Here is a 14,447-nt window from a genome sequence, read left to right as displayed (position 1 = left end):
CAGGCTTATAACTCAAACAGTGTTCGCTCTTTTCTAAAACGGGTTTCACCACTGGATAGAGCATAAAAAACTCTTCAGGAAAATGTAAAAATATGAAAATCATGCAAAGGTGACATGCGACTCATCCCGTGGTGGAGGGTCACATTTTAGATCTGTCCAGACTGTCACACGGAATAAGACTGTCCTTTGGATACATACACACAATCAACAGCCTTAATGCCGTCTGTGCGGAGTTGGCCTTTTTTCGACATTACAGTGTTCTAGATGATCGAACGGGTTGCAAAGATATGTACGCGTACGGGTAGATATTACGTCACCCATGACTCACGTTTGTTTCTCCAATGTTCCAAATGCATACATTGTTTTGCTCCCACCAAGACTGCAGATCTTGTCAAACGCGTGACATAAAAAAACACCTAAATTTGAAGACGTTACCCGTACACGTTCCCGTACACGTGGTGAAAAGTTCCGCATCTAAATGTGTCTATTGATGTAAAGACAGACACAAATGGGTTGTTATGGTAAGTTAAAGGCACAGTAAGCTCTCGTAAACCATCACAGAGCTCCCCGAACGTCTACATACAGTACAAGCATACTTCCATTTGAACGCTCACCGAACGGGAACATCCTGGCTGCTTTCTGTCGAGCGTGAGACTTTTCAAAGAATTTATTTTCGTGGAATTGGTCCTCTACAACAATAACGCCTCGTTTTGGTGCTGGACGGCTGTTATGAATATTCAATACCGGAAATCACGCCCGGACAGTAAGCCTCCCGTAAACCATCACAGATACTGTCAGGCTTTTACACACAGTACAAACACCCTTCCATTTGAACGCTCACCAAACGGGAACATCCTAGGTGCCCTACGTAAAGAGCGAGCAATTTTTAAAGAACTAATTTTGCAGATTGTCTCGAACACCGTTTTGGACCCATCCTGAACTCAGGTCAAAAATGAGTTACTTCCCTTCGGTTCTCATTCTATCGATGTAAACTGGCGATAGCCGTGGATCGATGATTATCAGAATGTTTTTGGACCGTGATGCGTTTTTGCGCTAGACCTAACTTTTAAAATCTAAATAATAAATTGACAGCTTGTTACACAAACATTCTTTAATCATAAAAGAATTCTTTTTTCATCAAGACAAGGTCAGTACAATTCGAAGTTGTGAAAGTTTGAAAAAAGAAAAGCCCGGAAGCAGGGTCACGCAAGGGTCGTAGCAGACGACGGTTTATGCCGCATATCGCCGTTCCTCTCGACAGTCAAAAGCCATCGCTAGAGTTCTTGTGAACCACAGCCGTTTGTTTCGTGCATAAAAACGTGCTGTTGTAGATAAGCTCACATCGAGTCGCATTCAAATGACTAACTGACGACAACATTGTGAAAAAGGGAAACTGGATCACACGGGTTCACGATGGCTCAGGGGTAAGATAAACCACGCAAAAATAAATTCTTTGAAAATGGTTCGCTCTTTACGGAGGGCATCTAGGATGTTCTCAATCGGTGAGTGTTTAAATGAAAGGGTGTTTGTACTGTGTGTAAAAGCCTGACCGTATCTGTGATGGTTTACGGGAGGCTTACTGTGCCTTTAAACAAATGTTCACTTTGCACGGAAAACATTCAGTCTGCGTATTGGTATGCGTCCTGGTGGACAGATGGTTTAGCTTATTCCATGTCAACGCCGGGCCAGATCTAAGACATTTGGTCTAATTGTCTAATTGTTGTTGTTGTTGTTGTTGTTGTTGTTGTTGTTGTTGTTGTTGTTGTTGTTGCTAACAGTGATGTTGTTGTAGAAGAGACGAATCACACGTTGCTAGTAATTGTTCTACCTGTGACTGCAATAATCGTCTTCATGCTGTGGTGTGCACTCATCTTCTGTATCTGCAAACGCCGCAAGACCAGGTGAGTTGAAGTTGTGTGTATGTGTGTGTGCGTGTGTGTGTGTGTGTGTGTGTGTGTGTGTGTGTGTGTGTGTGTGTGTGTGTGTGTGTGTGTATTCGTGTGTGTGTGTGTGCTTGCGTGTGTGTGTGTATGTATGTATGTGTGTGTGTGTGTGTGTGTGTGTGTGTGTGTGTGTGTGTGTGTGTGTGTGTATGTGTGTGTATGTGTGTGCGTGCGTGTGTTTGTGTGTGTGTGTATGTGTGTGTGTGTGTGTTTGTGTATGTGTGTGTGCGTGTGTATGTATGTGCGTGTTTGTGAGTGTGTTTGTATGTATGTATGTGTGTGCGTATGTGTGTGTTTGTGTGTGTATGTGTGTGTGCGTGTGTGTGTGTGTGTGTGTGTATGTGTGTGTGTGTGTGTGTGTGTGTGTGGGTGTGTGTGTGTGTGTGTGACAAAGAGACAGAGACGGAGAGAGACGCTTTGACGCTTTGATGGTTTAATGTATTTAGCTTAACAAGCCATATCGACATAAAACAACATAAAAAATATAAAAACAAAACACACAATCAAAAATACATAAAACAACAACAACATAAACACGTTGTATGTGGGGGAATGGGACGAAACAAAATAATCGAAACGATCGCGGTATTTACAAGTGATGAAGATCATGGATAACCATGTTATTGTTCACAGTCCAGAATACACGGTCTGTTTTCAATTACAATTTGCACGCGAACCGTACGCGATTTGGCAACAGCCATGTCCGTATGTGGGTCAAGTCACACTGTAAGTCCGATATTTACACCCCCGGTATAGGGGTGTGTATAAGATTCGGTCGATGTGTTTGTTTGTTTGTGTGTGTGTTTGTGTTCGCATATAGATCTCAAGAATGAACGGACCGATCGTCACCAAACTTGGTGAACAGGTTCTATACATTCCTGAGACGGTCTTTACAAAAATTGGGACCAGTCAAACACACGGTTAGGGAGTTATTGGTGGATTAACATTCTACAAGGACTTATAGAGGGACATATTAATGGTCAAAGGGAAATAACCTTCTCAGTTGGTGGCAGTGAGAATGGTTATTTCCCTTTGACCAACGGGGGTGTTTTTCCTACCTCGGAGGAATTTCTTGTTTTTCCAGTCAACATCTCACGAATGTTTCGATTTATGACAAAATCATTCAGTCTGCTTGTCGCCCATCACGGTCCAGAACTAGTGCACCTGAAATCCGAACAGCTACGTCATCGTGGTATCGCTGCGAGAAGGCCCGTCTTTTTCTTCGTCAGGGGTTACTGTGTCAAGGTTGTCAATGTGGCCTGCTTTCTGGATCACACGACAACACGCTTCGATGTGTAGTAACACAGTGTCTAGCTGGTCAGCAAAACTCATTTCATCGATCTCTGGGTAGCTGTCTAAAACGAAGTGGTTACTTCCGGTGCACTGCCGGGAAACCAGTCGCTTGGTTGAGATCATCTGTATACATGAGAGAGAGAGAGAGAGAGAGATACAGAGAGTGTGTAAACGCTACACAAATATAAAGGCAAATGTATGTGTAGGCATGCTAACCCGTAAAAAGCGAGCAAGCCTCTAAAATTGGAACCCTGCCTTGCAACAGCTTGATTCTTCAAATGTATTTACGATTTGAAAACAAAATCTAAATCATCAACACATTTCTAATACATCAGTTTGACTTCATTGACCGTACGTGTTCTTTTTTTGAACATGTGTGAGCATGCCTGTGTCTGTTTCAGAACTAGAAAACGTGTCTTCATAGAGACGGATTTGCAAATTCCATTGATCTACACAAGGGATAAACAGGTTTAACTTTTGTCCCCGAGTACACTAGTACTTGGGCTCAGCAGACTTTAATTGTGTGTCTGCATGTGTGTGTGTGTGTGTGTGTGTGTCTGTCTCGACTTAACAGCTTATTGCTGGGAAACTACTGGGCGCAGTTCGTTCAAAAGTTGATACACTAACTTGATAATAGCTCCGATTGATCGTATTAAAACTTCATAATGCGAAATAAACCACAAAAACGACTTGGCGGTGGGACGAATTCACACGGAGCAACAGCCAGCCATTGAGCTGATAGAACAGCCGAACGCGTCACACAGTGACGAGAAATACAGCGTCATAAAAAGCATGCTTATCGCATGCGAGACGATTTGCCAGGCTTTGCGCGTTGTGTGTTTGAATAATTTGATTTTTTGTGTACCCCATTTTCTACCAAGCGTTGGTTGCTCGGTCGCGACTGCGGTGGTTTATAGGTCGCGATTTTATGTTTTGATTCTTTTCATATTAATTTGTATTTTTTCTTATGGTTTCCTTTGTTTACATATGTTTCAGTCTTTTACCTTCCCTTTACATTAAAGAATTTGGTAAAACTACCTGGGGCGTGATAAATGCAAGAATCCGCGAGCCAGGACAGTAATAGAACTTCGTGGGCCACCAGTTCACCAGTTATGAAGAGGGTCGGCAGCCTCGGCTTGCATGCAATGTAGTTATATAGCAAAGGGAATGCCTGTAATTCACACAGTGCAATCACTTGGTCTTAAACGTGCACAAGACAAAAACTTTCATCCTGGGGGGCGAGCCAGTCTGAGGAGTACTCGGGTCCAGCGCGAGCGCTTTTTCATTTTAAACTATTTGGCGAGGCAGTTAAGAATTTGCTTGTGATTAAGTGCATGCTTATTTACGTATTTATATATGTATATTTTACATTTAGTCAAGTTTTGTTATTTCTTCTTTTTTAAACATTTGTAATTCAAAATGATATATTACCAGAGAGAGAAACGGGGAACAGCAAGAGAGAGAGAGAGAGAGAGAGAGAGAGAGAGAGAGAGAGAGAGAGAGAGAGAGAGAGAGAGAGACAGAGAGAGAGACAGAGAGAGAGACAGAGGGAGAGAGACAGACAGACAGACAGACAGACAGAGACACAGAGAGAGACACAGAGAGAAAGAGAGAGAGAGAGAGAGAGAGAGAGAGAGAGAGAGAGAGAGAGAGAGAGAGAGAGACAGAGAGACAGAGACAGAGAGAGACAGAGAGACAGAGAGACAGAGAGAAAAAAAACTACTACTGTCGTTGATGACGTTCTTATTCTTATTCTTTTGATGAAGTATTTAGTATTTTTCCATATTAAGTGGGAGTGCACTCCCAAGTATAAAAGTTGTTTGTAAGGAGATAATATCAGTCACCTACATTTTGCTTTTTTAATAGATAAAAACACGTCTAGAAGGATTTGAGCTGTCTAAGAAGGATCTGAAGGATTTGATGAACATTATGAACCGAGAAATGAACAAAGGTTTGAACGATTCGACACGCGCAGAAGCAGACGTAAAAATGCTACCTGTCTACTATCCTCTGCAAGATAAACCAGGTGCGTGGTACCATATTCTCTGAGTGGTAGAAATGGTGGGACACACACACAGAGACATAAATAGAGGGAAGTGAGAGTGAAGAGAATTAGGTATTATAGGCAAACAGACATCCATAAATAAATCCAAATATCGAGACAAGTAATGCAGCTGTAATCAGCGCAAGGACAGACAACTCTGAGCCCTTTTTATCAGGGTTTGCTTGTGTGTGATAGGGTTCGTGTCCGTCTGTAGATGTTAGTTTCTTTGTTAGTCCTGTGTTGACAACTCTTCGACAAGCGCTTAGAACTGTACCCACGGAATACGCGATATATAAGCTTCATATTGATTGATTGATCCATAAATAAAGAGCAAACATAAATACACAATTCGAACGGAACTGAAGTGTGTGTGTGTATGTGCGTGTGTGTGTGTGTGTGTGTGTATGTGTGTGTGTTTGTGTTTGTGTGTTTGTGTTTGCGTGTGTGTGTGCGTGTGTGTGTGTGTGTGTGTGTGTGTGTGTGTGTGTGTGTGTGTGTGTGTGTATGTGTGTGTGTATGTGTGTGTTTTAGTTGCTGTCTAATTGTGTTCGGGTGTTTGGGGGAGTTCTATAAGTTTACAATTCTAATCAGTGATTGTTGTTGTTGTGTTGTTGTTGTTGATTTTCTCATGACATTATCTGTCTACAGTTAATGCTGGCGTTTTGATCCTGGACTTCAAAAGAACCCAATTGAAGCTACTTGAAATGAAACTTCGAGAAAAAGACGGCACCGTTACTTCCAAGAACTACGACATCCCACCCGAGTTGAATAACGGCAGTGGCCAAACGGTATTGAACATAAACAATACATTGGTGCTTGGCTGGTTTGAAGAAAAAACAAATAAAGGCCGCCTCATAATACATTAGCCAACACTTGATGTCGTAGTACATTTTACACAACCTCTGCAAAACAGTCTAGTTAATCACACCAGGTTTGTGGGGGAGTTGTTGACGGGCGCAGTGGTATAGTGGTAAGACATCGGCCTTCTAATCGGAAGGTCATGAGTTCGAATCCCGGCCGCGGCTGCCTGGTGGGTTAAGGGTGGAGATATGTCCGATCTCCCAGGTCAACATATGTGCAGACCTGCTAGTGCCTCTTGTGTGTACACGCAGCACAAGACCAAGTGCGCACGGAAAAGTTCAGTGACTTATAGACACACGAAAATACCCAGCATGCCTCCCCCGAAATCGGCGTATGCTGCCTGCATGGTGGGGTAAAAACGGCGATACACGTAAAAACCCACTCATGCAAAAATATGAGTAAACGTGGGAGTTTCAGCCCATGAACGAAGAAGAAGAAGAAGAAGGGAGTTGTCGTAATAGTTAAACATGTAAGAACAAACATAAGAAGAATGGACACAAGGTGAAAAATGACATAACAAGATGAATACTATGGCCTTACTGCAACAGTCAAATAATTCCTTACATGATACTGAATGTATACGTACATTTGCGCTAAGTCGCAGGAATGTATAATCATTAGTTTTGATTGCTAACAACCTTGCATTACTCCCTATGTTCACACATGTTACATTTCTAGCAACGTCTTTCATTTATGTTAGATGCTTGACTTCATTGCTGATGCCGTAAAGCGGTTTGTGCGTGACAAAAAGATATCTACGAAAGCACTGACTGCTGTGCTCATCTTCCCATATCCCCGTGAAGGTGTTGTTGACCCGGATGTTCATGAACTAATTCAAAAGGTTCTGCAATCACAGGAGAAGGTAAGTCCTTCACAAGTGTTCGTCATTTACACACTGATAGTCTTCTCTTTGAAATACCAAGGCCTCATTGGGAGACTGACACCAATCAAAGCCATACTCGAAGCCCTTAGGTTGCATGAATCATGCAACTTAACTAAGGCCGAAATTGCTCTGTTCTGTACTCATATTCCTTTTATTTTACTTGCATGCAAAGAGCAAGTCTCAAGAAATTGCCATTAATGTTACTATCATATCGTTCTGGCACGTCTCTATTCGCTGGTATTCACTGTTTCTTCTTTTTGTGTGACCAATGAAATGCAAACTTGCTAGTATGTTGTTTGTCTTATAAAAGCAAAGTTTGCCGAATTCCTGCGTCAATGAGCGTCATAACTCAATCGACGTCATGTGTTCCCGGTGCAACACTTGTCTCGGTGTTTTGCCGCAGCTGTCTATCTTTACTACTTGCTATTGACACGTTTGGCTGGACAAGACTAGTAGTTGAGCGTTTTCAAGCAAAGTTCAATAATGATGAAGGCTTTTAACAACAACGCCATGATTGTGTTCTGAACAATAAATAAGTTTGATTGTTGAAGAGAAAATGTCCGATGTTGCAATTATCTCTTGATATGCAGGTAAAACGTCTTAAAGTCCAGTAATACTGATGTGTTTTTAGTCATGAAGAATTAAATCGGGTATGAATTGTTCTCTTGTATCCTTTCAAATGGTTCTTGGAGTGAACATATCTACATTTATGCTTTGTTACCAAATAGCTCAATACCTAATTATGAAATAAACCAAGTGCTACTGTCTTCATATTGTCTGATCTGCAATCAAAACAGAAAATGATGTTTCAACATATTTTACGTGTTGTTAGAATTGAACTTTGAAAGAGCTACTCCATTTTCCAGTTGTTGCAGTTGACTGGAGTTTGAGAGATTAATACTTGGGGTACCCGAGTAGAATAGTCGTCTGTATACATTGGGCGTACATTTGTAATCTGATGTTGTTGCGTTTAGTTTTGTTTTTCTCCTCTTATCAGAAGCTGAAGATGATGGTCATTGCCAACGACGTTGTCAATACAGTAGTGTCGGTTGGTTACCAAAACCCTAATTGCAAGATAGGACTTGTGGTTGGAAACGCGTTCAACGCCTGTTACGTCGTCAAATGGAGAAAGTATAAGACTGACAGCAACAAGGATGAACAGACGGATGAGGTAAAGCGATGTTCCTTTTGGTTTCTTTCTTTGTGTTGTTTTGTGTTGTTTGTTTGCTTGTTGTTGTTGTTTGTTTACTTTGTCACAAAAGTTTACTTTGTTTTGTACCAAAGCGTTTCCAAGAAAATTAAAGACTTGCCTCTGTGTGCAGAATTTAAGATTGAGTAGAAATCAATGGTCTATAGAGTTGATTGTTACGGTTATCACATGAGGTTATTTAGTTCCTTCTCTTTCTAAAGAGGTTTTTGTGTTGTCTTTGTTGTTGCGTTCGTTGTTGTTCAGTTTTTGCTAAGGCCAAAAAAAGAATAGTCTGTTTACGGTAACCCGACCCTATTTTTTTCGCGCGACCCTAGACTTTTTTTTGGCATTTGGGAAAAAAAATCTGGTTTTTTTTGCAAAATAACGTAATAATATGGTTTTTTGGAAAAAAATCCCAACCTACCGACCCTATTTTTTTGGGCCTATGTTACCGTAAACAGACCTATTTTTTGTGGCCTAATCAAGCAATAACAACAGTTATGCAGGTGCCAAAGTACAAGCATAAGAGCAAACTAGATCACACTGTAAAAACCACAACAGAAAACAAAGTAATACACTTACTGCTGAAATACTATGGGGTTATTTACTGCTCATGGCAACAACAATACTTTTATGCTAATTCATGACATTTGAACTTCAAACAAAACATTCCTCTGCAAGAAGAACGCTTGACCTTAACGCGAGCGGACACAATCAAATACAATGAAGTCAGATGAGCAAGGCACAAACACACTTTTTGATACAATTGTCAACAACTGCAAGAACAGCATGATGTTTAAATGTAATTTGGTAACCTAATTTGTTAGATCATGGGAAATAACATGTATTGCGTTGAGCATTGGAACGTCAGTTTTGTATGTGTACCAGATGCAGGTTGTCTACAACACCGAGCTAGGAGCACTAGGACACAAATGCTCAATCGACTTTCTCAGAACTGACTTTGACAAAGAAGTTGCTGCTTCCTCTAGGCTACCTGACAGTCAGATGTGAGTTTTTTTAATTACATCTGATAAATGACAAACGCTGTTTCCAGTACCGGTTTGAATCCGCTTTTGCTGCTAGTTAGTTAGTTAGTTAGTTAGTTAGTTGTTGCTTTTTGGGTCCAGCGGACCATATAGGCTGGACTGGGTGGCCGAGTGGTAACGCACTTGCGCTCGGAAGCGAGAGGTTGCGAGTTCGACCCTGGGTCAGGGCGTTAGCAATTGTCTCCCCCCTTTCCTAACCTAGGTGGTGGGTTCAAGTGCTAGTCTTTCGGATGAGACGAAAAACCGAGGTCCCTTCGTGTACACTACATTGGGGTGTGCACGTTAAAGATCCCACGATTGACAAAAGGGTCTTTTCTGGCAAAATTGTATAGGCATAGATAAAAATGTCCACCAAAATACCCGTGTGACTTGGAATAATAGGCCGTGAAAAGTAGGATATGCGCCGAAATGGCTGCGATCTGCTGGCCGATGTGAATGCGTGATGTATTGTGTAAAAAAAAATCCATCTCACAGGGCATAAATAAATCCCTGCGCCTTGAATATGTGCGAGATATAAATTGCATAAAATAAAAATTAAAATAAAATAAAAAATAAATCCCTGCGCTTAGAACTGTACCCACGGAATACGCGCGATATAAGCCTCATATCAATTGATTGATTGATTGATTGATTGATTGATTGATAAGCCAACTCAGGACCCCCTTGTTCTGTTGTTGTTTTATTTTGTGTTATAAAAGATAAAGAGATTGGTCGTTTCCAACAACAAATACAATTACAATTCAATTAATAGTAATGCATATCTCAGTCAAATTGCCTTTAAACTTCTGTTGTGCCATGGTAGTATTCAACACAGTTTCAGGGGTCATGGGTTAGTGTACACATGCTCAACATTTTCAAGTTAACAATCTTTATTTTGCGTGTATGTTTAAAAAAAAGTAAATGTGCATGTGTGTACATGGGCATATCCTCCAATTTTTGTATAGAGTGATCTGATTGAGTGGTAATTGAGCATAACCTTTGAAAAATAAACATACCTACAAATCCCAGCAAACCTCGTTATTAGCAGAATACACAAGACTTCTTACATAAGTGTTTTCATAGATTCTACGAATGTATATAATGTATGTGGTGATTTAAGAATAGACGCACATTCAATGTTTGTACTTACTGACATTAATTGGTTACAGATAGGCACCTACCTTATGGCAATATGACCCTCAAGACAGTAAATATCAAGATAAAACTGCACCTCTTTTTACAGCCTTGAGAAAATGGTGAGCTGGGCGTACATAGGAGAAATTGTGAGAGTGGCGCTGAAGAGGATGAGAACAGATAAACTGCTCCTCCGTTCTGCACCTGAGGGCTGTCCACTGTTTTTGAAAGATGGGTTAAATGCAGATTGTGTGGCTGAAATTGACAGGTAAGGGATATCTGTTACTGCCTTGTGTAAAATTTATAATTCTGAAAACACGCCCAATGTAAAAACAAGTGCTGCTTATTTGATATGTTCAATACATCCATCGATAATGATGATGACGATGCATGATTATATAATCATCACAACAACCAGCATCCCCACCATCACCAGCAGCATCAGCATATTGTAGAAGTAATCTTACATAAGATTCATGAGTGCGTGTGTGTATGTGTGCGCTCGTGCGTTTGTGTGTGTGTGTGTGTGTGTGTGTGTGTGTGTGTGTGTGTGTGTGTGTGTGTGTGTGTGTGTGTGTGTGTGTGAATTAAAGTTAGTGACTGTTGGTGGTGTTGTTTTGTAATTGTTTCAGAGATGCGAGTGAGGACCACACTGAGACAAATCGCATACTAACAGGTTTGGGAGTTTCCGAGTGCACACAGGAAGATCTACAGATAGTACAGAATCTGTGCAGACTGGTCATACAGCGAGCGGCATTTTTAGCCGCTGCAGGTAAGACAGTGCAGGTGTACATTTTGATTCTCTGTGTACAGTACATTACAAGCATTTCAAAACACATCACTTGCTTAACATGAAAACCAGAGAAAGTGAAATGGATGTAAGTACTGACATTAATATAATGTACACAATGTTTTTGTTTAATGTCTTTATCGTGGTCTAACTGGAGTTAAGAGAATATTTTCTAGTTGCCATTTAATATGCATTAAAATCATTTAAAGGACTGAGAACGCATATCACAGAATGGTACCCAGCAGACTGCTCTGGAGGATAACCCTTAAATATAATAAATGTATTTTTATGAAACTCATTGAAACTAGCGTGCTATTGTCAAGAAGTGAGCATTGTTTAAGAAGAGGCTTTTTCTGTTTTAATTTTCTTTCAATGCTTAATGTCGCTGTCCATCTTGGACCAAAATGGATTAAAAAAACGTCTTACTTACACATTAATAAATTAATTAAAACTTCATAGTTGTAGTTTGTTACATGTTTGGAAAGGGCTTTTTTTTATTGCATTTGTCTTTCAAAATAGCTAACGTTTAGTGTCCCGATTTAGATTAATCACAAAACCTGCCCGAGCTAAAGCTAAGCTTTCCACGTTAACGTTTTCCAGAATTTTGATTTGACAACAGGGTGAGCTTTTTTTATGACAAGAAGAATTATGAGTTTGATTTACAATACAGTTTATTTCGATGGCAGTCTTGATCCAAAAAGGTAGCATATTCTTTGTTTAAAGTTTCTAAAAGTATAATCTTGCATTTTACAATAGTGAGTGCACAGAGAAAGCTGTGTTCCTGACACAATGTTTGGTTGGAAGTCACCAAAAGTGGGTTTATTTGGCAGTACTTGCAACCCTGATAAACCGCTTGAACCAGCATGATGTTGTGGTCGTGGTTGACGGAGAACTCTACCGGAACATCCCTTACTTCTACAACCTGATGCACGGCAAGACGCAAGAGCTTGTGAAGTCACGCCTCAAGGGCAAGGTGGGAGAATGTCTGAGATGATGAGTAGACATGCACTTTGTATGGTTCATGGTGTCTGAGAGCTTAACACAAATCTGGCCAGCTGTCATAGGACTATTGTCACGTATTGGAACTCCAGCTTAGACGTTTCGTTAAATGCCCACACTCTTAAAATATAATTAGGCATCCACATGTGTGTGTGGTGTGGGTGTGTGCGTACATGCGTGCGTGCGTGCGTGTGTGCGTGTATTTGGAAGATCTATGTGTCTGTCTGTGTGTCTACCATTGTTTGTTTTCTTTCCTGTTATGATATTTAAGTTTTGTTTTTTCTAATGCAAGCTTTAAATGTGTGTTTTTCTGTAACAGTTCTACTTTGTTTCCGCATTCGCTGGAGGATACATTGGGGCTGCTCGCATGGCTGCCGCAGCGGCACGCAGCCAAGGAGAACAGACACCGATGTATCTTGATTGTTTGTGACGATGTTATTATGAGGAAGCAGTGCGCATGAGTGCGTCTCAACTAATAGTCTAATGAACATTTAGACTAATAACAACCATACATTGTATTGAATAGCAGAAGTAGAAAGTGATATCGAGGCCGACACATAACTATTTCTTGGTGTATTTGTTTTTTGCCGGCAGAAACGTGTTGTCATGGATATATACGAAGTATAATGACAAATGTGAAGAAAGCCAGATAATGGTTGAATCACGAAGTCTGGAATTTGATGTTGTTGGTGACTTCTATCAGTTTCAGTCCGACAAAGTCCTTCGCAACGACGGACAGTGTGCAACAAGCTGCAGTATGCATTTATTATTATTATTATTGTGATCATTTTTATGCGCCTAATCTAGATATAGCCCTAGGCGCTTACATATTAATTTCTGCTGCTTGAAATGGAATTTATTACAGACAGACAGACAAACAGACATTTTTTACACACAATATATAACGCATTCACATCGGCCAGTAAAGCTCAGTAGCCTATTAGGCGAGCATTCACCTTTCACGGCCTTTATTCCAAGTCAAACGGGTATTTGGTAGACATTTTATCTATGCCTATACAATTTTGCCAGGAAAGACCCTTTTGTCAATCGTGGGATCTTTAACGTGCACACCCCAATGACCGACACGGTGGCCTAGTGGTAAGGCGTCCGCCCCGTGATCGGGAGGTCGTGGGTTCGAACCCCGGCCGGGTCATACCTAAGACTTTAAAATTGGCAATCTAGTGGCTGCTCCGCCTGGCGTCTGGCATTATGGGGTTAGTGCTAGGACTGGTTGGTCCGGTGTCAGAATAATGTGACTGGGTGAGACATGAAGCCTGTGCTGCGACTTCTGTCTTGTGTGTGGCGCACGTTAAATGTCAAAGCAGCACCGCCCTGATATGGCCCTTCGTGGTCGGCTGGACGTTAAGCAACAAATAAACAAACAAACAAACAAACAAACACCCCAATGTAGTGTACACGAAGAGACCTCGGTTTTTCGTCTCATCCGAAAGACTAGCACTTGAACCCACCACCTAGGTTAGGAAAGGGAGGAGAAAATTGCGGCCTGACCCAGGGTCGAACACGCAACCTCTCGCTTCCGAGCGCAAGTGCGTTACCACTCGGCCACCCAGTCCCTTGCGGTGTCAATTAACATGTTGAGTGTCTGCATGCACATGCACACTCAATCAATGGATTAGTTTTTAAAATCGTCCCACACCATTATAGTCACTTGCACTCTAAGTATGCAAGCAGCCCGATTTGATAAATACGCCCCAGAAAAGGGAGAAACAACACTACCATGGCTAGCTGCGGTTCAATACTTTGACTATAATTTTAAATCTCTGGACAGCATAATTGTACACATTTATTGTAGCAAGTAAAGGAAAATAAGTCACTTAATTGTGAAGCAGGTTTAAAACTGAACTGCACAATTGTTACCCGTTCTAAACAAGCATTCTGATCATGCTGACTGGACAGTATGCATGTATATAGCATGTTAAAACAGTACACAGATGACACAGATCATACCCGACATGACATTTGATAGCTATAGTTGGGTATTTACCTACTTGTCTTCGTATAACACCTTGTACAAGTGACACTGCTGTTCATTCATTGTGAGAGAATACTGTGTGACGTCTGTAGAACAAGTAAACATACAGGGCCTTCAAAGAATCATTGGCGACAAAGAATAATGCTTTTCGGTATTGTTACAGCCACATTTATCTAATGTGCAGCTGAATTGAAATGATATAATGTGTGCCCTTGCTTAAAGCCATATGTACTCGATGACTATACACGCTAATTGCTTTACCAACAGCTGGAGCCATGCTAAATTAAGTTCCC

General features: G+C 41.0%; 1 protein-coding gene across 2 annotated transcripts in view; it reads left to right on the top strand.

Moving 5' to 3' along the window:
* LOC138972748 (hexokinase-like) overlaps window positions 1-13,751 on the top strand; it is a 19,700-nt gene extending 5,949 nt beyond the window's left edge. For both annotated transcript variants that reach the window (XM_070345417.1, XM_070345416.1), the window contains 11 exons: window positions 1,793-1,901; window positions 3,638-3,704; window positions 5,103-5,262; window positions 5,929-6,068; window positions 6,842-7,003; window positions 8,022-8,195; window positions 9,102-9,220; window positions 10,482-10,640; window positions 11,005-11,144; window positions 11,993-12,135; window positions 12,481-13,751. In XM_070345417.1, the coding sequence (XP_070201518.1) occupies window positions 1,793-1,901; window positions 3,638-3,704; window positions 5,103-5,262; window positions 5,929-6,068; window positions 6,842-7,003; window positions 8,022-8,195; window positions 9,102-9,220; window positions 10,482-10,640; window positions 11,005-11,144; window positions 11,993-12,135; window positions 12,481-12,591 (1,484 nt within the window). In that variant the 3' untranslated portion in view covers window positions 12,592-13,751. The remainder of the gene's footprint in view (window positions 1-1,792; window positions 1,902-3,637; window positions 3,705-5,102; window positions 5,263-5,928; window positions 6,069-6,841; window positions 7,004-8,021; window positions 8,196-9,101; window positions 9,221-10,481; window positions 10,641-11,004; window positions 11,145-11,992; window positions 12,136-12,480) is intronic.
* The last annotated feature ends 696 nt before the right edge of the window (window positions 13,752-14,447 follow it).

The sequence above is a fragment of the Littorina saxatilis genome, linkage group LG8, assembly GCF_037325665.1.
Source record: "Littorina saxatilis isolate snail1 linkage group LG8, US_GU_Lsax_2.0, whole genome shotgun sequence".
In the NCBI taxonomy this organism is placed as follows: domain Eukaryota; kingdom Metazoa; phylum Mollusca; class Gastropoda; order Littorinimorpha; family Littorinidae; genus Littorina; species Littorina saxatilis.
The sequence above is the reverse complement of the archived record's forward strand: the minus strand, read 5'-3'. Positions and strand labels throughout refer to the sequence as shown.